At 46.1% G+C, this 24,397-nt stretch overlaps 1 protein-coding gene and 1 non-coding gene across 2 annotated transcripts; both read right to left on the minus strand.

Annotated features, from left to right (window-relative positions):
* Positions 1-505: 505 nt before the first annotated feature.
* On the minus strand, positions 506-17,137 carry LOC127580104 (UPF0450 protein C17orf58 homolog). Its single transcript, XM_052033317.1, has 5 exons — positions 17,061-17,137; positions 15,007-15,654; positions 11,580-11,657; positions 2,317-2,508; positions 506-702 (listed from the first exon to the last, which is right to left on the minus strand). The coding sequence occupies exons 1-5, from the start codon at positions 17,131-17,133 to the stop codon at positions 506-508; spliced, it is 1,188 nt and encodes a 395-aa protein (XP_051889277.1). The 5' UTR covers positions 17,134-17,137.
* A 968-nt stretch (positions 17,138-18,105) lies between these two features.
* On the minus strand, positions 18,106-18,178 carry trnar-ccg (transfer RNA arginine (anticodon CCG)). The gene has a single exon. It is a non-coding gene; the product is annotated as a tRNA-Arg (tRNA).
* Between the last annotated feature and the right edge of the window lie 6,219 nt (positions 18,179-24,397).

Below are 24,397 nucleotides of genomic sequence, written 5' to 3' on the forward strand. Positions count from 1 at the left end.
GCTGTGATCTGGAGCAACACATAAAAAGCTGGAGGAACTCAGCAGGTCAGGCAGCATCTGTGGATGGAAATGGACAGTCGACGTTTCGGACTCAAAGTACTCGGGGCACTGAAAGGTTGTTCAATGTTATTTTCTCCCCGGGAGGCACCGAGCTCCGGGGAGTGACCAGTGGTGTCAGCAACCTTCACTTCTCTTCATGAGCCCACATGGTGTGTGTTACTGAACCACTGAGTGCAGGTGTCACCCCAGAAGATGCCATTTACCTTACATCCACGCAAACTCGGTGACTGGGGCTGATATCCCCTCATCTGTACCCCGGCTGCTGAGACCAACTATGGAAAAAATGAGCATGGACAGAGAATCCAAAACTATAAATATATAATACATTTTTTTTTTAAAAATCGAGCTACATACTTTAACATTACAAATAAGAGCTCTAAACAAAACTGAAATATTATTACAGATGTTATAAACACACCCGCCAATTTCACTTCTGCTGAGAGCCTCAGAAAGTGGTTCCACAGTTCCCGTCACGCAACAGCTGGACTTTCTGGTCTCTCTTTTTGTTAAATCTTCTCACATAGCTGCTGCTCTTCACCAGCCCATCACCAGGCTTGAGCCTCCCAGAAACACGTTCTTGTACCCACATGGGTAGTGGGTATCTTCTGTGATATATCAGACCCATCATGATGTACCTGCCACCTGAATTGCACAGAAAGAATGTTAATTAAATACTAGAATCTTGCCCCCAATGGCTGAGTCTGCATTCTTCTGTTCTCTCTGTTAGCTTTTTTTTGTGGAGTTTACATGTTCTTGCTGGGACCATGTGGATTTCCCCAGGTGTTCTGGTATCCTCCCACATCCCAAGGATTTGTCAGGTTAATTGGCCACTGTAAATTGCCTCTAGTGTGTTGGTGAGAGGTAGAATCTGGGTGAAGTTGATGGGAATGTGGGGAGAATGAAATGAGATTAGTGTCAGCGGGTGTGGAGATGGTCAGCAGAAGAACCCGTGACTGACTCTAAACATGATCGTTTTCTCATTTTTACCAATCCCAACGAAGAGTCATTGACCTGAAACATTAGCTGTTTTTCTCTCTCTAAAGCTGCTGCCTGAATGGCTGTACAACATTTTCTGGGATTATTCTTTCATTCTTTTCTTCTGCAGGTTTGTTTTGAACAACAAGGGCCAAGTACCTGATTCAGGATAATGCACAAGAAGAGCACACTCTGATGGTCTGAAGCTGATACTGAAGAATGAAAATCTTTCCATTTCAGGTAGTTCAGGACTTCAGCTAGTTCCAAGTCAGGTATAAAACAGCTTTATTCAGAATAAACATAGAACATAGAACACTACAGCACAGTACAGGCCCTTCAGCCCACAATGTTGTGCCGACATTTTATCCTGCTCTAAGATCTATCTAACCCTTCCCTCCCACATAGCCCCCTATTTTTCTATCATTCATGTGTCTATCTAAGAGTCTCTTAAATGTCCCTAATGTATCTGCCCCCACAACCTCTGCCGGCAGTGCGTTCCACGCACCCACCACCCTCTGTGTAAAAAAACTTACCCCTGACATCCCCTTTATACCTTCCTCCAATCACCTTAAAATTATGTCCCCTCATGTTAGCCATTGTCACCCTGGGAAAAGTCTCTGACTGTCCACTCAATCTATGCCTCTTATCATCCTGTACACCTCTATCAAGTCACCTCTCATCCTCCTTCTCTCCAAAGAGAAAAGCCCGAGCTCACTCAACCTATCCTCATAAGACATGCTCTCCAATCCAGGCAATGTCCTGGTAAATCTCCTCTGCACCCTCTCTAAAGCTTCCACATCCTTCCTATAATGAGGCAACCAGAACTGAACACAATACTCCAAGTGTGGTCTGACCGGAGTTCTACAGAGCTGCAACATCACCTCGCGGCTCTGGAACTCAATACCCTGACTAATGAAAGCCAATACACCATATGCCTTCTTAACAACCCTATTGACCTGCGCACGGTAAAGTTCCTTCAGCTTTCTTCTCACAAGGTGTCTCAGTATCTACCCTTAGGTGTCCATTGTTTTTGCACAGTCTTCCATTTATCCACTGGCCTAAGTGACACTGCCAGTTAGTAACAAAGTTCTAGCTCTGATTAGTGATGAACTAATAAACACAGTGTAAATTCATTTCACACTGTTTCCAACATAGAAGATTCTCGTCCATGTGGCTTTGAATCTGGGGGAAAGATCTGGATAATGGGATACATTGCATCGTCCCAGGTCTGCTGCTCCTTGTTAAAAACTATGCAGTAAATATCATTAATACTTAACTCACCAAACTTTAAGTCAGGACAAAGTCTTCTACAGTTGAATGTATCAACCACAAGAATGTGCACTTTGAAGAAGAATCCATCTGGTGTGACATACAGCCGCCCCATGCGGTAGAATCCATGGCTATCCACCAATAACGTCACCATTTGCAGTCCTTTATCGAGGGTTATTATATCATGGACAATGCCATTGATTGCTGTTGAAAGACAGAAGCTGTTACTACATTAAAGTTTCAGCGAGTGTAAGTATTGCCCCATTCCATTTCCAGGCCTGATGTCTAGTAACGGGAATTCACAGCAGTGCTTCCTTTAAAAATGCAGCAGGGATGTCAGAACCTGAAATGCAACCAGTAAAAGTTCTTATCTGGAAAAGAAAATAAGCCGCGGTTTTCCCACTAGGAGAGTTCAATGTCGTCTTTGTGCAGCCAGAGAAGAAGTAGAGATAGGACAAAAATATGGAAAATTAGAACATAGAACAGTACAGCACAGTACGGCTCTTCAGCCCACGATGTTGTGCTGAACTATATGTACGCCTCCATGATCAATCTAACCCTTCCCTCCTGCACAGCCCATAACCCTCCATTTTTCTTACACCCATGTGCCTATCCAAGACCCTTTTAAATATCCCTATTGTATCAGCCTCGACCACCACCCCTGGCAGTGCGCTCCAGGCACCCACCAGTCTCTGTGTAAAGAACCTACCCCTGACATTTCCCCTGAACATTCCTCCTCTGACCTTAAACGGATGTCCTCTGGTATTGGCTGTTGCCACCCTGGGGAACAGGTGCTGGCTGTCCACTCTATCTATGCCCCTCATAATCTTATACACCTCTATCAAGTTGCCTGTCATCCTGCGTCACTCCAAAGAGAAAGGCCCTAGCTCGCTCAACCTTTCCTCATAAGACATGTACTCTAATCCAGGCAGCATCCTGGTAAATCTCATCCGCACCCTCTCTAAAGCTTCCATATCCTTCCTATAATGGAGGAGACCAGGACTGAACACAATATTCTAAGTGTGGTCTAACCAGAGTTTTATAAAGCTGCAACATTACCTCGCGGCTCTTGAACTCAATTCCCTGACTAATGAAGGTCAGCACTCCTAACGGCTTCTTAACCACCCAATCAACTTGTGTGGCAACTTTGAGGGATCTATGGACTTGGACCCCAAGATCTCCCTGTTCCTGCACACTGCTCAGAATCCTGCCATTAACCTTGTACTCCGCCTTCATGTTCATTCTTCCAAAGTGTATCACTTCACACTTTCCCGGATTGAACTCCATCTGCCACTTCTCCACCCAACTCTGCATCCTGCCTTTATCCCGTTGTAACCTATGACAACCTTCGACACTATCCACAACACCTCCAACCTTCATGTCATCCGCAAACTTACTAACCCATCCCTCCACTTCCTCATCCAAGTCATTAATAAAAATCACAAACAGTAGGGGTCCCGGAACGGATCCTTGCGGAACACGACTAGTCACCGACCTCCAGACAGAATATTCTCCATCTACTACCACCCTCTGCCTTCTGTGGGCAAGCCAATTCCAAATCCACGCAGCCAAGTCTCCATGGATCCCATGCCTCGTGACTTTCTGGATGAGCCTATCATGGGGAACCTTGTCAAACACCTTACCAAAGTCCATATACACCACATCCACCACTCTACCTTCGATTTGTTTTGTCAACTCCTCGAAAAACTCAATTAGGCTCATGAGGAACAACCTGCCCCTCACAAAGCCATGCTGACTATCCCTGATAAGACTATGCTTCTCCAAATGCTCATAAATAAGAATCCTCTCCAATAGCTTGCCCACCACTGACGTAAGACTCACTGGTCTATAATTCCCAGGATTATTCTCATTACCTTTCTTGAACAAGGGAACAACATTAGCCATCCTCCAGTCCTCTGGTACCACTCCTGTGGCCAGGGAGGATGCAAATATCATCGGCAACACCCCAGCAATCTCTTCCCTCGCCTCCCACAGTAACCTGGGGTATATCCTGTCCGGTCCTGGGAACTTACCTATCCTAATGTTTTTCAGAAGCTCCAACACTACTTCTTTCTTAACCTCAGCATGCTCATTATTATACTCATAATTCATTAAGACCTCCCCTACCTCTTCTGCCTCAAGGCACATTTCCCCCTTTATCCCTGAGCAATCCAACCCTCACTCTAGTCATCCTCCTCTTCCTCACGTACATGTAGAATGCCTTGGGGTTTTACTTTCCTGTCTCAGTGGGACAAACCTCCCATAAACAGCCTCCACATTTCTTCTGTGCATTTCTGAGAACATCTGATGGAGCTTTCCAAGATCCTGCCCAATACCGTCGTAATTAGCCTTCCCTCAATTAAAAACTTCCCCGTATCATCTGCTCCTATCCCTGTCCATAGCTATGCAAAAAGTCAGGGAGTTGTGGTCACTATCTCCGGAATGCTCATCCACCAAGAGGTCTGTCACCTAACCAGGTTCATTGCCTAGTATCCAGTATGGCCTCGCCACATACTGTGTCAGAAATCCTTCCTGGACACACCTAACAAATTCTGCTGCATCTAAACCTTTTGCACTAAGGAGGTGCCAATCAATATTAGGGAAGTTGAAGTCTCCCATGACAACAACCCCATTATTTTTGCACCTTTCCAAAATCTGCCCACTTATCTGCTCCTCAATATCCTGGTGGCTACTGGGGGCCTAAAGAATACTCCCAATAGAGTGATTGCTCCCTTTCTGTTTCTGACTTCCACCCACACTGAATCAGTAGACGATCCCTCCATGACATCCTCCCTTTCTGCAGCTGTGACACTATCCCTGATTAGCAATGCCACTCCCGCGCCCCCCCATTACCTCCCTCTCTATCCCTATATCAAACAGCCAATCCTGCCCTTGTGACAGCCAAGTCTCTGTAATGGCCACAACATCGTAATTCCACATACCGATCCATGCTCTGAGTTCATCACCTTTATTCTTAATACTTCTTGCATTGAACACATTTCAACTCATCTAACTGACTGCATTTATGCCGTATCCACTGCCTATCCTTCCTCACAGTCCATCTGCACATTTACACCAACTGCTCTAACACTCTGGTTCCCATCCCCCTGCCAACCTAGTTTAAACCCTCCCAAACAGCTCTGGCAAACCTGTCCGCAGGGACATTGGTCCCTCTACAGTTCAGGTGTAACCCATCCCTTTTGTACAGGTCATACCTTCCCCAGAAGAGATCCCAGTGATCCACAAATCTGAAACCCTGCCCTCTGCAGCAATTCTTTAGCCATGCATTCGTCTGCCATATCTTCCTATTCTTACCCTCACTGGCGCGTGGCACAGGCAGCAATCCAGAGGTTACCGCCCTTGAGGTCCTGCTTTTCAGCTTCCTTCCTAACTCCCTATATTCCCTCTTCAGGACCTCATCTCTTTTCCTACCTATGTCGTTGGTACCAATGTGTACCACGACTTCTGGCTGCTCTCCCTCTCCCTTAAGAATGCTGTGGACTCGATCCGAGATGTCTCTGATCCTGACACCTGGGAGGCAACATACCATCCGGGAGTCTCGTTCTCATCCACAGATAATCTCGTGTCTGTTCCCCTAACCAATGAATCCCCTATCACTACCACACTCCTCTTCTCCCCCTTTCCCTTCTGAGCCACAGAGCCAGACTCAGTGCCGGAGACCTGGCTGCTGTGACTTTCCCTGGTAGGTTCCCCCCCCACCCCTCCCAAAACAGTATCCAAAACGATATACCTGTTATTGAGGGCAACGGCCACAGGGTACCCTGCACTGACTGCCTATCCCCTTTCCCTCCCCTGATGGTCACCCAGCGACCTGCATCCTGCAGCCCAGGTGTGACTGCCTCCCGGTAACTCCTGCCTGTCGTCTCCTCTGTTTCCCGAATGATCCGGAGTTCATCCGGCTCCAGTTCCCTAACACGGTCTGTGAGGAGCTGCAGCTGGACGCACTTCTCGCCGGTGTAGTCATCAGGGAGACTGGAGGTCTCCCTGATTTCCAATATCTTGCAAGAGGAGCAAACTACTGCCCTGCGCCATTCCCAGTGCTTTAACTGTGCAATAAGAAACCTTACCAGAGCCTCATCTTAGCCTCTGCTCACTTACTTCACCTCTTCATGCCGAAGCCTCTTGAGTGAAAGCCTCAAGGTCTCACTCTCACACTGAGCTGCTCCACAATGGTCGCTCTGCTTGAGTTTACCTTCTTTTTATTGGCTGCTGCTGCCCAATTACCTCAGCAATGAGACTTGCTCTCCAAACGGCTCATTCCAGAACATGGGCCCAAGAAAGTGAAGCATTATCATTCCATTCTTTGCTGTCAACATGCTTCTTGAACAGCTCCAGAACACACTTGTGTCTTTCACCCCTCCCTTTGCATTACAAAAATCAAGCATTACCTTTGTCATCTGATCTGACCCGACCCAGGTTTGTCTCATGTTTTCCTCCTTGCCCCATGGTGGCCTCAATAACTTTCCTCACCACATCTGTAAGCTGTCTGTATGCCTGCCTGGTGATGGGATTTGGAGGAAGTGGATCAGGGAAAGGATTCCATATATTCAGCAAATAACTTCAAGGCCATCCATTCATCATCTTGGGCTGAACTCAAATACCCAGATTATGAAGATTGGGGGCATGTCAAATAACTCATTAGGATCATCTTATCTGCAGAAGATCAAAACTACATCACTAAAGCATCACCAAACAAAAAACAAATGTGCCACAGAGCAGGGTATTAGGATAGATGACCAAAGGTTTGGCGAAAGAGGTGGAGGGGTTTGGGGGGTAGAATTCCAAAGACAAATGCTGCTAAAGGCAAATCCATCAGGAGGAGATGGTTTAGGAGAGTTATCCATAATGTTCTGGGTAATATTAATCCCACAATCTAAATGCAAAATCATTAGTTGGCCATTTTCATATTGTTTTTGGAAGATTACCACATGCAAACTGGTAGGTATGTTTATTACAATCATGACTACATGTCAAAAAGTATTGCATTGGCTGCAATGAGCTTTGGACGTGTCCAGAGATTGTGAAAGGCACTCTATAAATATAAATCTTCATTCTTAATGAGGCAATTAATAATGCATTTGGAAATGTCAAATAATCAAGAGTATCATGGCTCTACCCTTCAGTTGAGAAGTGCACGGAGGACCTACATATCTGTTCAGGTGAACATAAACTGGAGAAGACCTTTCCAAATAATCAGCCAACAAATCCTCACTCAGCCAATGTTACCAGAAGTAAACTAATCCTGGTGAACTTGTGGTTGCTGAATCTTACTGTGCACAAGCGACTGCATGCACATCGAAGTGATCTATTGTCCACCAAGCAATTTACTTACTCTTTATAACTCGCGTTTAACTCTTTCCACCCCAGTATCAGCTTACTGTTTTCTCTGTGATATAAAATTTGCAATGCATCACAGAGGCATAATCAGACAAAGGAGGAATATAGCAGGAGGCGTCACTAAAATTTGATCAAAGAGGAAGGTTTTAAGGAGTATGTTGAAGGAATGGTGGGAGGAAACGTGGGTGGAGATTTAGGTGGCAGTAAGGTTTTAAGGGGAGACGATGGAACAGAGTGAGGTGGTAGAGGAGTAGGAAGAGAGAACCAGAGTGTCATTCAGTGATGAGGACCACCCTGGCCTGAGGTGATGGGGTTCCTTAGTGATGAGGACCACACCACCACCTTGGGCCAGGCAGAACAAGGGAGTCAAACATATGGCCACATGGGGAGGTTTGATTAGTTGTAGTTGTAGTTGTTGCTGAACCAAATATCAACAATAAGTTCCTGGATAGCAAGGACTTTATTCACAGTTCAGCTGGCATTCTGGAACCATTAGAGTAACAGTGACTGTTGATTCTCTGGCAGAGTCCAAGGGGTGAACAGTGAAAGAGCCTGTGTGGCAGAAGAAATGGTTTTAGTAGTGACCAAAATCCTAAAGTACTCTCCTTTTACTTCTAGATGTTAGGCTGGATCTAACAATGTTGTAATGTACCACTAACACATGTTCTAAAACATAGAAAATGGTCTGAAAACACTATGATGCTGGAGGAACTCAGCAAGTCAGGCAGCATCCATGGAGAAAAGCAGGCGGTCAACATTTGGGTCAGGACCCTTCTTCAGGACTGCTGAGTTCCTCCAGCATCATCAGGTCCAGCATCTGCAGTCCTTTGTTTCTCTAGTATTACTGCTCCACTGTGAAGCCTCTTCAGGGATGCCCACTTTGAACAAGTTCTCTTCTCCAGCATCTGCAGTCCTTTGTTTCTATAGAAACTGGTCTTTTAGATTCTCATCTCCACCTCAACTAATGGACCCATTTGCTTTTAGGTCAGTGTTGCCATCAGATGAGGAACAGACCCACAGCCAGAAACCAAAGCACAAGCTGGGGCAAGCTTTCATGATGGAAAATAGTGAGTCATGTTTATACCATGTCTGTTGGATATTGTTGATATTTAAATTGACCCCCTATCAGAATAGTCCATATTCAGGTGGATTATTGCCACAATAGTGGTGTTTAAGAGGCATTTAGACAGGCACATGAACATGCGGGGACTGGAGAGATACAGACCATGTGCAAGCAGATGGGATTAGTTTAATTTGGCATCATGGTCGGCACGGACATTGTGGGCTGAAGGACCTGTTCCTGTGCTGTTCTGTGTATGTTCTCTTTCACATATGATAAGGCATGTAAGAATTATAAGCAGGAATGTACCATCTGGCTCTGCACCAGCTCTCCCATTCATCAAGGTCACCGCCGATCTACCTCAATGCCGTATTTCTGCATGATCTCCAAATCCCTTAATTCCTTCCATGTCCGGAAATCCATCGGTCTGTTTGAATGAGCTCAATGACTGAGCTTCTACATGTCACTCTAGGCTTGAGAATTCCAAGGATTCACCATCCTCTGAGTGAAGAGATTTCTCAATCCGGTGAACTTTTGTCACACTCCCTCTCCGGAAGTGCATCTTTCTTGGTGAGGTCTCACCACTATATTAATTCAGTAAGATATCTTTACTCCTCTAACAAAATCCTCTTGTAATGAAGGCCAATAGATGGCACATTTATTTACATCATGATAGGTTCCAGCTTTTCCCTACCACTGACATCAGATTAGTAATTCCCTTGTATCTGCTCGCCTCAAGTATTGGGGGCCAAATCCTCTGCCTTCTGATCTGCAGGAACAAGTCCAGACACTATAGAATTCTGGAAGATGATAATCAGAGCATCCACCATCTCAAGCCACTCTTTCAAAACTCTGCGAGATGTGAGTCAATAGCCTTCAGTCTCACCAACTTGTCTGATTTTTTTTAAACTGATCCTAATTTTCCACTCAGTTCTTCATTTTTTGCAGGAGCCTTGATTATCTATTTCTACCAGCTCACTTTACTTGACTTCTGTTCATACATAAATGCATCCAAACACACTTCCAATATTATCCGCTCAGTCTAATAAGAGGCCGTGTTCAAATGGCCACTTGGCCATAATTTTACTTTACCGGTAGACTGTTCATTATAGAAACAACCTTGGTAATTTCCTTTGATTCTGATTTCTGCTGTGATCAATTGGTTTCTCTAACATGCCATGAGTTTGAAAGCAATCGAAGGCCTACTTTGAACATATACCCCACAAACTCCAGTAATAAATGGTTGGCTCAGAACTCAAATGATAATCCCAAACCATTACTCAAATGTGACATCTGATTAATAAATGAACACAGCTGATCCTTGCTGTAGCAAACCTACTTAGCAAGGCTTTCATTTAAATGAAACTACGTGGCATAACTCATTTTAATTTATTTAAACCCACTTTAATATAGTTATGGAATGAAGTCAACACAAGTTACAATAGGCCAGCAGCCCTCGTTTCAAACATGGCAATGTGATTGGATCATCCTATCCCTTTGCAGGATCTGGAAGCACAAAAGCACAGTGCAGCCTCCATCCCATGCTGTTTTATGATCAATGGTTCACTGTGAGGCCAAAGTTCAGGTGCAACTGCTGATAACAATGGACTAGGTTTGACAACAGCATTGGCTATTTGCAATAGCAAAAGCATCTACTTTTTTAAAAACATATTTAGTGTAAATGGGACAAATTATTTTTCAATTGTGAATTGATCACACAAGAGCACAAAATTGGAGCAGGAGTGGGTCATCAGGCCCTTCAAGCCTGCCCCACCATTCAATACAATATGGGTGATCTATGCTGCCCTCAACTCCTCTCCTGTGCCATTTCTCCACAGCCCTCTATTCCTTGATCTATCATTTATCCTCCTCCACTTTAAATACTTCTGATGATCTAGCTTCCACCACTCTGTTGAATTCCAGAGATTCACCATCCTCGAGAAGAAATTTCTACATACCTGTTTTAACTGACTGGCCTCTTATCTTGTAGTCATGTCCCCTTTCTCAAGACGCTTCCATTAGTGAGAACAGCCCAACATCCACGCCATTTAAGCAAGGTCACCTCTCATTCTTCAAAACTTCTAAATTATCTTGCTCTCTCGTCCCACAACCCTTTCATCCCAAGAAATAGCCTTATTAATCTCCCTTGTACTGCCTCCACTGTTACTATATCTTTTATTTTAGTAATGAGACCGAAGGTGTACTCAGTATTCCAGGTGTGGCCTCACCAACACCTTGTATAATTGCAACAAAACGGCCCTATTTTTAAACTCCAGCCCTTTTGCAATGAAGGCCAAAAGGCCTTTTTCCTTCTTAACTGTTGGGCCTGCCTGTTAACTGATTGCGATTCCTGCAGCAGAACGCCGAGATCCCCTAGTACTTCACTTACCTGCAATCTCTCTCCATTTGGATAACAATCTGCCTTTTGATTTCTCCTGCCGAAATACATGGCCACACACTTCCCCACATTAAACTCCCTTTGCCTGTCCAATAAATGCGATTGATAGTCACCTCACAGTGGTCACCAGGGTCACAAACGTGTGAAGATCATAAAAACATTTATTTTCATTTTTTAAAAAATGTCTCAGTCTACTTGCTGCATCTTTGTAATTCCTTACCCGTCTAACTTATTGGAACTCATGTAAAACGTGTGGGAATTAATACTGAGTTTACTCCAATTTGCAACAAGTGTGTCAAAAATCAAAATGTTTCCTGGAAAATATGGACCAAAACAAGATCTACAGTTCACTTGTTCTGAAATAAGCACCAGATCACTGGGCAGCGGATCATCCCCATGACAAAACATAAAACTTGGCTATTAAATCAAAAGCTGATGGAAACCTCAATCCTCTCTTACCAAAATCACTGCTGCAGTAGAACTCTCTCTCGTTCTTTTCCTTCCTGCATTCAACTGAGCACAACTGCTTGTTGTAATCTGCGGAAAACAACCAGTCAGTTCACAGCTGGCACCAGCAGAACGTCTGTGCGATTTTTTTTAATACAAAATCATTCAAGCAGGTTATTAAAACACAAAGCTCCATTCTTTGCGACGGTGAAGGTAGAAATTCGCCGGCGGAAATCCCTGGACGGAGTGTGACAAGAGGTACATCAGTGACAGCGATGGGCTTGAAGTTAACCCCAATACAGATTCTGGTCTGGCCAGGCGAGGGCGTCTACAGGACTGGCACCAGTCATGAATTTAAAGTCTGCGTGTACTTAATTTGATTCTTTCTGACCCTCACCAACCAGAGACCGAGCAGAGGTCTGTTGCCTTGCCGCTAAAAATCAAAACAGTAGGAGGTCAGAAACGCGAGGAAGCGGACAAGGTGCTCCTGAAGGGGAAGCCAAGCCAACCCTTCCCACGCTTCCTCTACCACTGGCTCCTGTTCCCAGCCTCCTGCCGCCCACATTCCTCAATGGTTCAAGTGGAAGGCGGGGGGTCCGGGACATGCCCTTGGTTCCGACAGTTTATAATTGCAGTCAGACAGATCAGTGGATGGTCGCCAGAAACCAGCCCCACTCCCACCCTACGTTGCTCCCCCCCCCTTGCTTTGACACCGAGGGAGGGGCGGTCAGAACAGACATAGGTGGATTGTGGAGCCCAAATGTTATTCCCTCCGCAATTTGCAAATAATTTAAAAAATATCCAAAGGTCCTGCAAATGTTGGTCTCTAAACAATGTCCTTACAACCAGTTGTTTTCCCATCTCATCCCATTTGATCTTTAAACTGGAGGCGGTGGTGTTTGCCTGGAGGGAGGTTCTGTCCCGAGGATCCTCACCCTCCTCCCGTTTCCCACAGCAGCCACTTCACGCTTCCAGTCGCCAGAAGATGAATTAAACATTGTTCCTCTATTTGCTTTGATGTTAATCTAAAATTACAAGGGATTTGGGTCTGCAAGAGGGCATAGAATGGCAAAATGGCAGACAAAATTTAACACAGAGAAGTGTGGAGTGATGTACTTTAGCAGAAAAAGATGGAGAGACAATTCCGCCGAAATGATGAGGGGTGTGTGAGAAGAAAGGGATTTGTCATCTTTGAAAAGTTAAACAAAAGCAAAGAAAGAATGATTCGGAAGGCATTTGGGAGACTGGGATTCATAGACAGGGACATCGAGTACAAAAGTGGGGAACCTTTATGAAACACCAGTACATCTGGAGCGACTGAAGATGCCGGGAGCTAGAACACAAAACAAAACCAGAATGCTGGAAGAACTCAGCAGGTCGAGCAAAAGGTGAGTCTACAGGTCGAGACCCTGTATCAGGACTGAGAGGGAAGAGGAAAGATCCCCAGTGTGTGGCAGTGGGATAACGGGTGGTGTGTGACAGGTGGAACCACATAGGGAGGGGATGTTGGGGTTGTGGGTCCAATGCTGATCACAGTGAGAGAGACAGAGAGAGAGAGAGAAAGAAAGAAAGAGAGAGAGACACACACACACACGGAGACAGAGGGAGAGAGACAGAGAGAGACAGAGACAGAGAGAGAGAGAGAGAGAGAAAGAGAGAGAGAGACACACACACACGGAGACAGAGGAAGAGAGACAGAGACAGAGAGAGAGACACACACACGCGGAGACAGAGAGAGACACACACACGGAGACACAGAGAGAGGGAGAGAGAGACACACACAGAGACAGAGAGAGAGAGACACACACACAGACACAGAGAGAGAGACAGAGAGAGACACACACACGGAGACACAGAGAGAGAGGGGGAGAGGGACACACACAGAGACATAGAGAGAGACAGAGAGAGACACAGAGAGAGAGAGAGAGAGAGACACACACACAGACAGAGAGAGAGAGACACACACACAGACACAGAGAGAGGGAGAGAGAGACACACACACAGACACAGAGAGAGAGACAGAGAGAGACACACACAGAGACAGAGAGAAAGAGAGAGAGACACACACACAGACAGAGAGAGAGAGAGACACACACACAGACAGAGAGAGAGAGAGAGAGAGAGAGAGAGAGAGAGTGTGTCCAGGGATGGGGGAGTGCAGTTGCAAAGTTAGACTGGAGAAATTGGGGTTGTCCTCCTTGGGGCAAAGAAGGTTGAGAGGGGATTCAGTGAAGGTATGCAAGGTAATACTGGGTTTAGCTGATGCTCCCATTGGTCGTTGGGATTTAAGAACAGGTGAGAGAGATTTATGGGGATGGATAAATGACACAGGGAGGACGTCAGGAAGAACTTTAATGCAGAGGAGATTGGAACTGGAACTTTGTCCATAAAGTGGTCGAAACAACCAAAGCTCTCAGAAGGTGTTAGACAGGTGCGGGGCTATGGAGGAACTGACGGGATTACTCTACACAGAGCTGGTACAGACGGGAAAGGCCGAGTGGCCTCCTTTGTGCCATGATGATTTAAACTTTCTGTGGGGAGCACACCTATCATCGTCCTTGGGCAATTCTGCAACTGCTCCCGGGAAGACATGCACGCACCCGGACTTCACTCCTCCGCTACAGCTCGGTGAACGGTTCCCCAGAGGAACGGGCCGGTGCATTATTGGTTACTGATCTCAGCCGGAGCTCGGTGCCGGTCCCCAGGACTGGACGTTGGAAACCGAGCCCGCTGGCGGAGGTTTCTGCGGGTTCACGTCTCCCTCTGTCAGATCTCGAGCATGAAGATTGGACACTTTGAGTGAAATACTGAGGTAGGGAAAAGGGATAAGAAATTTTTGTTCATTTCCTCCCTTCCGCTGCATCAGAGGAACGGCGTGTGCCAACTTCTGGTCGTTGACTTTAGAACCCAGCACCTCGGTTGTGAGGTCTTGTGAGGGCTGCTGGAATGGAGTTAGAGTAATACAGCACGGAGAGAGGCCCTTCGGCCCAACTCGTCCATGCCGACCCAAGGTGCCCGCCTAAGCCACTCCTATTTGTCCGCGTTTGCCCCGTATCCTTCTAAACCTTTCCTATCCATGAACCTGTCCAAGTGTCTTTTAAACGTTGTTCCCTTCCTGTGGCAGCTTGGCCATACACCCACCACCCTGTGTGTGAGGACGTTTCTCCACACCCCCTGCACTCTGAGCGCGATCAGGACTGGGGTTTGCTCCAGATTCCGGCATCTGTAGTCTCTCCTGTCTCCAACAGATCAGGAAGACCTCGGTCTCGGAAGAGGAGAAACTCAAGGCAATCCCCCCCCCCCCCCCACCACCCACAGCTGATCGGTGGAGATGGAGGAAGGAGGGATGGAGCAGCCGCTCCTGGACTTCCCCCTCCTCGATGATACCAGCGAGGAAATGGTTCACAGCGAGGATGAAACTGTGCCAGCTGATAATTACCTTCTCGGAGTACGTTAAAATGGTAGAACAAGCTCAACGTGCGGCGGCCAGCTTCCGACGGGGAGCTGATGCCATTTATTGTGTCCCTGGCTCTGTGGCGTGTGGACTTTCTGGGCCGGTTCTCCTCGGGGTCCACGCCCGAACTTGGAACTCTTTCGCCCCGTCTTGTTACACCACGCGTGTCACTGAGTTGGGAACCTTCACGGCTGTGGGACGGGTACACTGAAGAATCTGGCCGCATACTCTTGGCCAGGAGGGTATGGTAGGTGGGAGACCTGTTCAGCTTGGATTTATCTTGATGGAACGAAATCAGAAGATCTGGGAAGTCGCCCGGTGGCCACCCCGCTCGCCTCTCGGGATGTACTCCCGTCTTTACCCTGCCCCTCGGTCCCTCTCCGTTCCCCGCTTCAAAGAAACGCGGAGGGGTGAGCCGGAGACGCCCGTGAGAGCGTTCACCTCTCGCCTTGCCTGGCTGAGAATAAGCCCCGTCTCTTCCAGTGAAGGCTTCGGTGGTCGGCGGATTGGACTCGCGTTGGCCGCGGTTTTCGTGCGGCAGTTTGGTCAGGTTCACCGAGGGGTGGGGCGTCCTGGAGATCCCCGTGGAGGGGGCTGTGCTTTTTGTCATCCTTCCGACGTGCGGCGGGAGATCTACACACAGGGAACACAGCAGCGTGAGATAAATCTTACCTACGGCATCTTCAGAAGATCTACAAAATACCCCTTTTCGTTAAACGGTTGATTTACCAACCTTCCCGCAGAGGAGGGTGTGATTATTTAACCCATGTCGCACCCAATCGTCTGTCACTGGCGCCATTCCAACTCACCCGAACCCTACCGAACCCAACTCCATCTCCCCCGTCCTCAAGCTCCCAGCCAAGCCCGTCATAAAAGCACACACGGTGCCCACCCTGGCTCTCTCAAAGCTCCCGCTCTCTGTCCCATCTCACTCCGCCACTTTCTGCTTTCCAGGTAGTTAATTGTTTCCCTCTTGGGAGTAACTTTTACATTTGCTCTTCTGGTCGTAAATCGTTGCATTTAAAAAAAATTGTTGCCCGTTTTGGTTTTACCTGCATCTCATATTCGTGTCCTCCGTATTCTTTAAAAAAACGTCCGGCCAGCGGAAACAACCTTAACTCTGGGAATTTTGGACATCTCCAAGTCTCCGCTGTCACATTTTCTCTAGTCCAAGGTATTAGTGAAACTGTTGAATGTTCACAACCGCCCCAAAGTTCCAAGGCTTCGTTTCATTTTTCCTTTAAAATTTAAATTCGGTTTCCCCCTCTTGAGGTTTGCTCTCGAGTTGACGAGTTTATTTTTTAACTCGTCAACAACTACAATTACCCAGATAATGATTCTCAATTCTTCAAACAGAGTCGCGCTGGTCGGCAGGTTACGGTCCTGTCCTCCCCAAATTTCGATCAAAGCGCCGGTTTTCCTGTGTGACAGGCTGGTTGGTTTGATGTATCCTCACAAACGGACCTCCTGCCGATCAGCGGATAACAAACAGGGCCAAGAAACCCCGGTTGTTTCTCCCCCTTGAACCACAGTCTAATTGTATTAATTGAGATCAACGATGCCGACCATTCATGGACCCCGAGACATTCCCAATACCTGCTCCACTGATCACCACGCCAGCCAAGTTCACACCTTTGAGAAGCTTCCAGCATTTAGTTAGAATGCATTTCAATTATCAAATTCATCCCCATCATAACCGCTTTTACTGTCAAACATCCATCCAAACTTGTCCTTGTCAAAATCCCAGAACACATTTTGCTGCATCCGATTTCGCTATCATACCACGCCAAAGTTGTTTCTCTTGTCTCGTTTACCACTTTTAATTTTTTTCTTTTAACATGTAACACTCGTACAAATTCCACACTTAAGAAAATATGCAGCCGTCTTTTCCCAAAGCAAATAAATCCTAAACATTTAATGCAAATTGTTAAGATTCTAGCAGAAAGCAATTTTTCAAATACAAAGCACCGTTTGCCTTTTGCGTTAAGAAAAGACATAAACGTTTTGCTTGGAGTTGGATAAGAAACAAATCCGCTCACCTTTATTTTTTGCATTGATAATTTTAAAAAATACCACGAGCGAGAAGACCTGGATTAGTAATAGTCCGTTCATGATAGAGCTGGAGCGGAAACCCAATGACTGAGGTGGAGAAACGAGCCCCCCCGTTTTATACTCATCTTGTGCTATGCTAATAAGGGACACCGCTGAAGCCGGACCAAGATCAAATGTCATTATTTTCCACTTCAGCAGTGATCTTCTGAGGTAATGTTTTAATAATTTCTGTCAAATGGTCCAAAAAATCAGTAGAACCAAAGACGAAAATAAAAGCATTTCAGCAATACGAATGCAATGCTGATTTGGGCAGTTTAATTTAGGCTGGAGAAGTTAATTGCTAATAAAATATTTTCAAAAGTTACGCTGCACTCAGCACACACAGCATAGAAAAATGGAATTTCATTACAATACTTCTGAAAGAACTGCTCCAGACTGTTAAAATGTTTACTTTCTTTCGTTTTCTCAATGCAACAGTTCAGAAAGTCATAGTCAACTCAATTTTGCTTAATAGACACGCTAATCGTGTTTATTTTGCATCGGGAATAGACAGTAAATCCCTGCTTTTCTGCACAATTCACTGCAATGACGAATGACAGAAGTACCTCACAATGGATGCCACTAATATATGCAGTTTTAATGTTAGACCAATGATATTTGAATCAGTTTCTTACTTCGTTTTATGATGTTGCATCTTAAAAAGTACTTATTTTTTAATTGATTCCATCTATTCTGACTGTTAATGTCACTGGCCATTTGGCTTTGTTAAAACAAAGCAGGCAATTTGGACCCAGTGGGACGGCGGAGCCGATCAGGTCTCACTATCGCCCTCTGCCGCTGGTCGGCTTGAACCACCGCCAAACACGCCTGCGAACAGACGGTGCCCTCGTTAAGAAGTCGCTCAGCCATGGGGTTGGTGGGGGTGGCCGGGAGACGGCAGCGCATCCGCTTCCCGAATAGAGGGGAGCCGCCAGCCGCGACAAATAACCGGGCGGTGAAAGTGGGCAAGCGGTACAAAAAGGTGCGGCGGTGCGACCCAGATGGGACTCGAACCCACAATCCCCAGCTCCGGAGGCTGATGCCTTATCCATTAGGCCACTGGGTCACCACGGGAACTACAGGCTAGCAGTGTGACATTTACACGTGGCAGGGCGAAGATGTGTTGTTATGCCCAAGGCTAAAGAAAAATTACACTTAGTGAACGTAGAAAAAGTAAATTCTTGGGTAGTGCACGTAATAAGGAAATTATATCGTCTTGAGCAAATTATATATTTAACAAAGGGTGTGCATACTGCTGTGTATGTGGACTTGTTTCATGTTTATGAAAGAAACTTGCTACAGAAAGCAAGGTTTTCATTGTGCCTGTACCTCACCATACTTGTGCACATGACAATATGCACGACTTGTCTTTACTATTTGCATGAATACAGTCAACAGGGCACCTGCAAACTGAGTTAGAACATGGGAGGTAGAATAGCTGATCTTTTACCACAGTACTATGTACCTTGATTTGCTTATCCAGCTGTATTCAGGGCCTTATATCATTGGAGCAAGGCATCTTTACCCTTCCACTGAAATCCTAGTGTAGTGCAAGACCATAAGACATAGGAGTAGTATCAGGCCATTCAGCCCATCGAGTCTGCTCTGCCATTCGATCATGGCTGATTTATTTTTCCCTCTCAAGCCCATTCTCCTGCCTTCTCCCAGTAACCTTTGACGCCCTTACTAATCATGAACCTATCAACCTCCGCTTTAAATACACCCAATGACTTGGCCTCCATGGCCGTCTGACACAATGAATTCCACAGATTCACCACCCACTGGCTAAAGAAATTCCTCCTTATCTCTGTTCTAAAGGGATATCCTTTTAATCTGAGGCTGTGCCCTCGGATCCCAGACTCTCCCACTACTGGAAACATCCTCTCCACATCCATTGTATCCAGGCCTTTCAATAGATAAACATCTATCAATCTTGCTCTTGTTTATACTGAGCAACTGAGCCCCTACAGCTCTCTTGGGTAGAGAATTCTCAAGATTCACCACTCTCTGGGTGAAGAAATTTCTTCTCATTCCTGTACCTAATGGCTGACCCTTATTTTGACCCCTTGTTCTAGACAACCCAGCAACTCCACATCTACCTTGTCACGCTCAGTAAGAAGTTTTTGTGTTCCATCAGATCATCTCTCATTCAGGAGTATAAATCCAGTCTGGTTAATCTCTCCTCATATGGCAAATGGACCTCTCAGAAATCAATCTGGCAAACAACCCCCTTAGACTGTAAGGAGTATATCCTTCCTTAGACTGAGAAGTCAGATTTGTACACAATACTACAGCTGTCATCTTACCAGCTTCCTATTTATTTAGTGCAAGGCATCTCTACTCTTGTGTTGAAATCCTATTGCAACATGTCCAAGAGGGAACATACATGGTTTCAGGCATGGGTTACAGGACAGAAAGAACAGCTACCCAATGAAGCAGAGAGGGAGGGAGAGCATTCAACAGCCTTTTCCACTGTTTCATTAGTTGATCATCTCACCTCCATTTCCCTGTCCACACTACATCCTTTGATACCTTTTGTCCTCAGCTGTAGAAAACATCGGTTGGGCCGCAGTTGGATAATTGTGCGACGTTCTGGTCACCACACTATAGGAAGGATGTGATTAAGCTCGAGGAGGTGCAGAGAGGATTCACAAGGATGCTGACTGGACTGGAGGGCTTGAGTTATAAGCGGAGATTAGACAGGCTGGGTCTATGTTCCCTGGAGTAAAGGAGGCTGAGAGGTGACATGTATATAAAACTATGAGGGGCATAGATAGGGTAGATAGTCCGGTTTTCATGGTAGGGGCATCAAAAACTAGAGGGCATTGGTTTAAGGTGATAGGGAGGAGGTTTAAAAGGGATCTGAGGGGTACATTTTCCACATAGAGAGTAGTTGGTATCTGGAATGAGCTGCCAGAGGTGGAGCCAGGAATAGTGACAACATTTAAGAGGCATCTGGTACTTGAATAAACAGGGCACAGAGGGACATGGAACTAATGCAGGCAAGTAGGATTAGTATAGATAGGCATGATGGTCAGCATTGACTCAGTGGACCAAAGGGCCTGTTTCTATGCTGGACAACCCTGTGGCTCTTTGACCTTTGCTTACTAATACTCAGTAGATCTCAGTCTTGAAAAGTTCAAAACTCCTGGAATGAGTTATGAAAATATCTGGGAACTCTCTGCATTTGCTCAGGTAATCTGTGGAGATTCAGAGCATCGGTCAGGAGGGTGGGGGGGGGGGGGTGGGTGTCGTGGAGGCTTTTGGGATACTGCCATTGAAAAGCCACCCTGTTCTAGGGTGACTGCATGCTGGTGATCCTCGAGGGTACTGGACCCTCCCACAGGGTGCACACAGGAACTTGCTGTGATGATTTGGCAGGTGTGGTCTAGTCTGTAGCCCTAAGTCAGGAGACTGAGGTGGGGACTTGCACTTGGGTCAGGATAACCCCACGTTGCTGGTCTGGCTGCCAAAGGCTGCTCACTGGAGACAATACCTGCTAAACCTCATCAGGTTTAAATATTTCTCTGCAGTTTTTAATTTCTTTTGCATTTTGTTGAACAAGACCAAAATACATTAATCTTTTTTAACTCAGTTAAATTATTATCAATGACTTCCGACTAGACACTAAAGCGAAGTATTCTTTCTATGTAAAAGCAGAGGGAGGAAAGAATTTATATTAGAAACAATATTGGAACGACCTTTACCTGCTTCACTTGTCAGGAAAGGAATAAAATGAAGATTCACCAAACAGGTTCCAGGGATGTCAGGTTAGCAGATGAAGACAGATTGAGTTGACTTGCCCTGTATTCTCTTGCATTTAGAAAAATGAGAGAAGTGCCCACTGAAATGTAGAAAATAATGATGGGGCTTGACAGGTTGGGTGCAAGGAGGATGTTTCCACTGGCTGAGGAGACTAGAGCGAGGGGTTAGGCTTGGAATGAGGGCCAGGACATTAAGGTTGAGGCGAGGAGAAATTTCTTCAGTCAAGAGTCCTACATTCATAGATCACACAGCACAGAAACAGGCCCTTCAGCCCATCATGTCCATGCCAACCACCATCGTACCCATGGATACTAATCCATTTACCAGCAATTGGTCTGTTACCTTCTATGCCTATGCTCCCATTACCTTCTCAGGCAGTGCATTCCAGATTGCAACCACCCTCTTGCTGATTCCCTCTAAACCTCTTATTCCTCACCTTTAAACCTAAGCCATTTGGTCTAAGACACCTCTGCCGTGGGGAAACATTTCTTACAATCTGCCTTATCTATGGCCCTCATAACTATCAGCCTCCTCCCCCCTCCCCTCAGCCTCCTCTGATCCCAAGGAGAACAAACCCAGCCTATCCAGTCTCTCCTCATAACTGAAACATTCCAACCCAGGCAACATCTGGTGAATCTCCTCTGCAGTGCATTCACATCCTCCCCATTGTGTAGTGACCAGAACTGCACACAATATTCCAGCTGTGGCCTAACCAATGTTTTACAGAGTTGTACCAAGACCTTCCTGCCCTTATACTCTATGCCTTGGCTAATGAAGGCAACCACCTTGTATACCTTCTTGCCACCCTGTCTACCTGTGCTGCTATCTTAAGGGATCTTTAGCCTTATATACCAAGGTCTCTTTGTTCCTCAATACCCCTTAGGGCCCTACCATTCATGGTGTACATCCTATCCTTATTTGACCCCCAAAATGCATCGCCTCACACTTATTTGGATTAAATTTCATCTGCTATTGCCCTGCCCAATTTACAAGCTGATTGATATCATTTTATAGCCTCTTACTGTGAATACCACCATCAATTTTCATGTCACTTGCAAATATACTAATCATATTTACTAATTTCTTTTACTAATTTACTAATCACTACATTCACATCTGAGTTGTTAACATATACGACAAACAGCAAGGTTCTCAGTACCACCACTGGTCACAGGCTTCCAATCACAAAAACAACCCTCCACCATTACCCCTATTACCAAGCTGACTTTGGATCCAATTTTCCAATGTTCCTTGGATCCCATGGGCTCTAATCTTTTGAATGAGCCTTCTATGCGGATCTTGACAAACGCCTTACCGGAGGAATAAAGAGAGGGCGAGGGGTGAGACAGGTGCAGGTAGCTGATCGGTGGATTGAGGATGGGCGATGGGCAGAAGAATCCAGGTGGGGGAAGGGAACAAAAATGGGTAATGGGGGGGGGGTGGTGATGGCTTGGAAAAAGGAACAAAATGGGAGTACTAGAGGTGGATCAGAAGGAGAGAGAGAAGGAAACACAGGAGGTAAGGGTTACCTGAAAGCGGAAAATTCAACGTTCGTACCATTGGTTTGTAGGAATATGAGGTGTTGTTCTTTTAGTTTGCATTGGGCCTCATCCTGGCAGTGGAGAAGGCAGAGGACAAACAGGTTGCTGTGGGAATGGGAAGGGGAGTTGAAGTGTCACGCAACCGGGAGCTTGGGATGGCCTCTGCAAATTGGTCATCTAATCTACACTTGGTCACATCGGGAGCTCCTAATGCAGTAGACGAGGTTGGAGGAGGTGCACGTGAATCTCTGCCCCACCCGGAAGGGCTGTTTAGGTCCCTGGATGGTGGTGAGGGAGGAGGTGTAGGGACAGGTGTTGTACCTCTGACGGTTGCAGGGGAGAGTGCCTGGGGTCAGGGAGGGGTGGGAGGAGAGGGATGAGCGGACCAGGGAGTCATAAAGATCGTGATCCCTGCAGAAACCAGATACAGGGGTCAAGGGGAGGTTGTGAACGGTGGTGGTAGGATCATGTTGGAGCTGGCAGGCATGGCGGAGTATGACGTGTTGGTTGTGGATGCCAGTGGGGTGGTCCCTCTGGAGACACAGGGACTTCGGAAAGGAAGGGTGGAAATAAGGCCATATTTTGTGAAGATATGGGAAATCAGGTAATTTTTTTTTAAAAAGGAGAGTTACGATTTCAGTGAATTACTCCTAGCCATTGTCAAATCAATGTTCTCCTGTCTCTGCAAGCTGGCTACACTTTTTCATCTCTCCCTCTCCCCCACCCTCAGCTTCACTGACCAACCATGGTCTCCTGAACTTCTAACACAACAGTCGTTGAGCAAAGCCACAGACAAAAATACTCCCCTCAAAGGGGTCCAATCTTAAAGACAGTCAGTGCAATAACCTTTACAGATATCACATGACCAGAGCGTCATATGACCAAACCTCCAGCAATGTTTCCAACCACTGTTCACAACCCCACCCGGAATCCACTACCTCTCTCACAGAGGGTGTCTTCCACAATTTGAGTAAAAACTAATTTATGTTTACTTTCCTATGCCTAGTTTATGCCTAATTCCATGGGGGAGACAGTTTCTATTCTTCTATCCTATTGGTTTCCTTTATAATTTTAAGCACTTTGATTAGATCACCCCTTGAGTGTATAAACTTCAGGGAATATAAACAAAGTTGATTGCCAGATGTCCTCAGCATTAAACATTCAATCTTGTCCAATAGAACCTCAAAGCCAAATCCATCTTGAGGTTCATTGTCTAAAACTAAATACATTATTCTACATAAAGTACAACTGAATCTACACCATCATAATGGTTTCATTCTTCCCATATTTGGTTATAGGCAATTTCTGTCCACCTAGCACTGTATGTAGAGGGAGTGTAGAGCGACTTCAGTGTACATGTTTGTGGACGATGTTACTGAGGGAGCTCACTCCAACAAGCGATTACCTCCCAACCATTGACATCTCCACCAACAGCGTTGCGGGGGCATCTTCACCACAAGGACTGCGGTGGTTGCAACTGGGCAGCCCACACCACCCTCTCAAGGGCAATCAGGGATTGGAAACGCTGGCTGAGCTTTTCCAGCAACTTCATATTTCATTCCGAATTCACAATAACTACGGACCGTCCTAGCACAGGAGGAGGTCATTCAACCGCGTCAGCTCCTAACCAACTCATCCGTCCCATTTCTACAGACCGACCAAATACTTTCCCTCAAATACCATTTCAATTCCCTCTGGAAACGCTGATAGGCGGTGAACACCAACACCTTCTCTCAACAGTATTTAGGATAACAAGCAAGGTGAAAAGTTGCAGAGGGAAGGAGAGAAACTTTTGCAACAAGTATTTAGTGGGCTCCAGGGTCGGCGCTGTCCGTGGAGCAGAACTTTAACAACCTCCACCTGATTGGCTGCGCGGTTGCCACGGAAATCCCTACCCTTCTGCATCCCCGGCTTCTTTCAAACCAGCCAATCGGGAAATTGCTTTGAATCGAACGAACCAATCGGAGCGGCGCAACGCG

This window comes from Pristis pectinata, chromosome 18 (genome assembly GCF_009764475.1).
Source record: "Pristis pectinata isolate sPriPec2 chromosome 18, sPriPec2.1.pri, whole genome shotgun sequence".
Classification (NCBI taxonomy): Eukaryota; Metazoa; Chordata; class Chondrichthyes; order Rhinopristiformes; family Pristidae; genus Pristis; species Pristis pectinata.

What these genes read in the sequence shown, in the direction of transcription:
- LOC127580104 (XM_052033317.1), bottom strand. Translation starts at nt 17,133, where the DNA reads ATGAACGGACTATTACTAATCCAGGTCTTCTCGCTCGTGGTATTTTTT. An exon ending in CTACTGCAGCAGTGATTTTG is followed by an intron (nt 2,509 to 11,579) that starts GTAAGAGAGGAT and finishes GTCTTTCAACAG; the next exon opens with CAATCAATGGCATTGTCCAT. An exon ending in TTGTCCTGACTTAAAGTTTG is followed by an intron (nt 703 to 2,316) that starts GTGAGTTAAGTA and finishes TGTGCAATTCAG; the next exon opens with GTGGCAGGTACATCATGATG.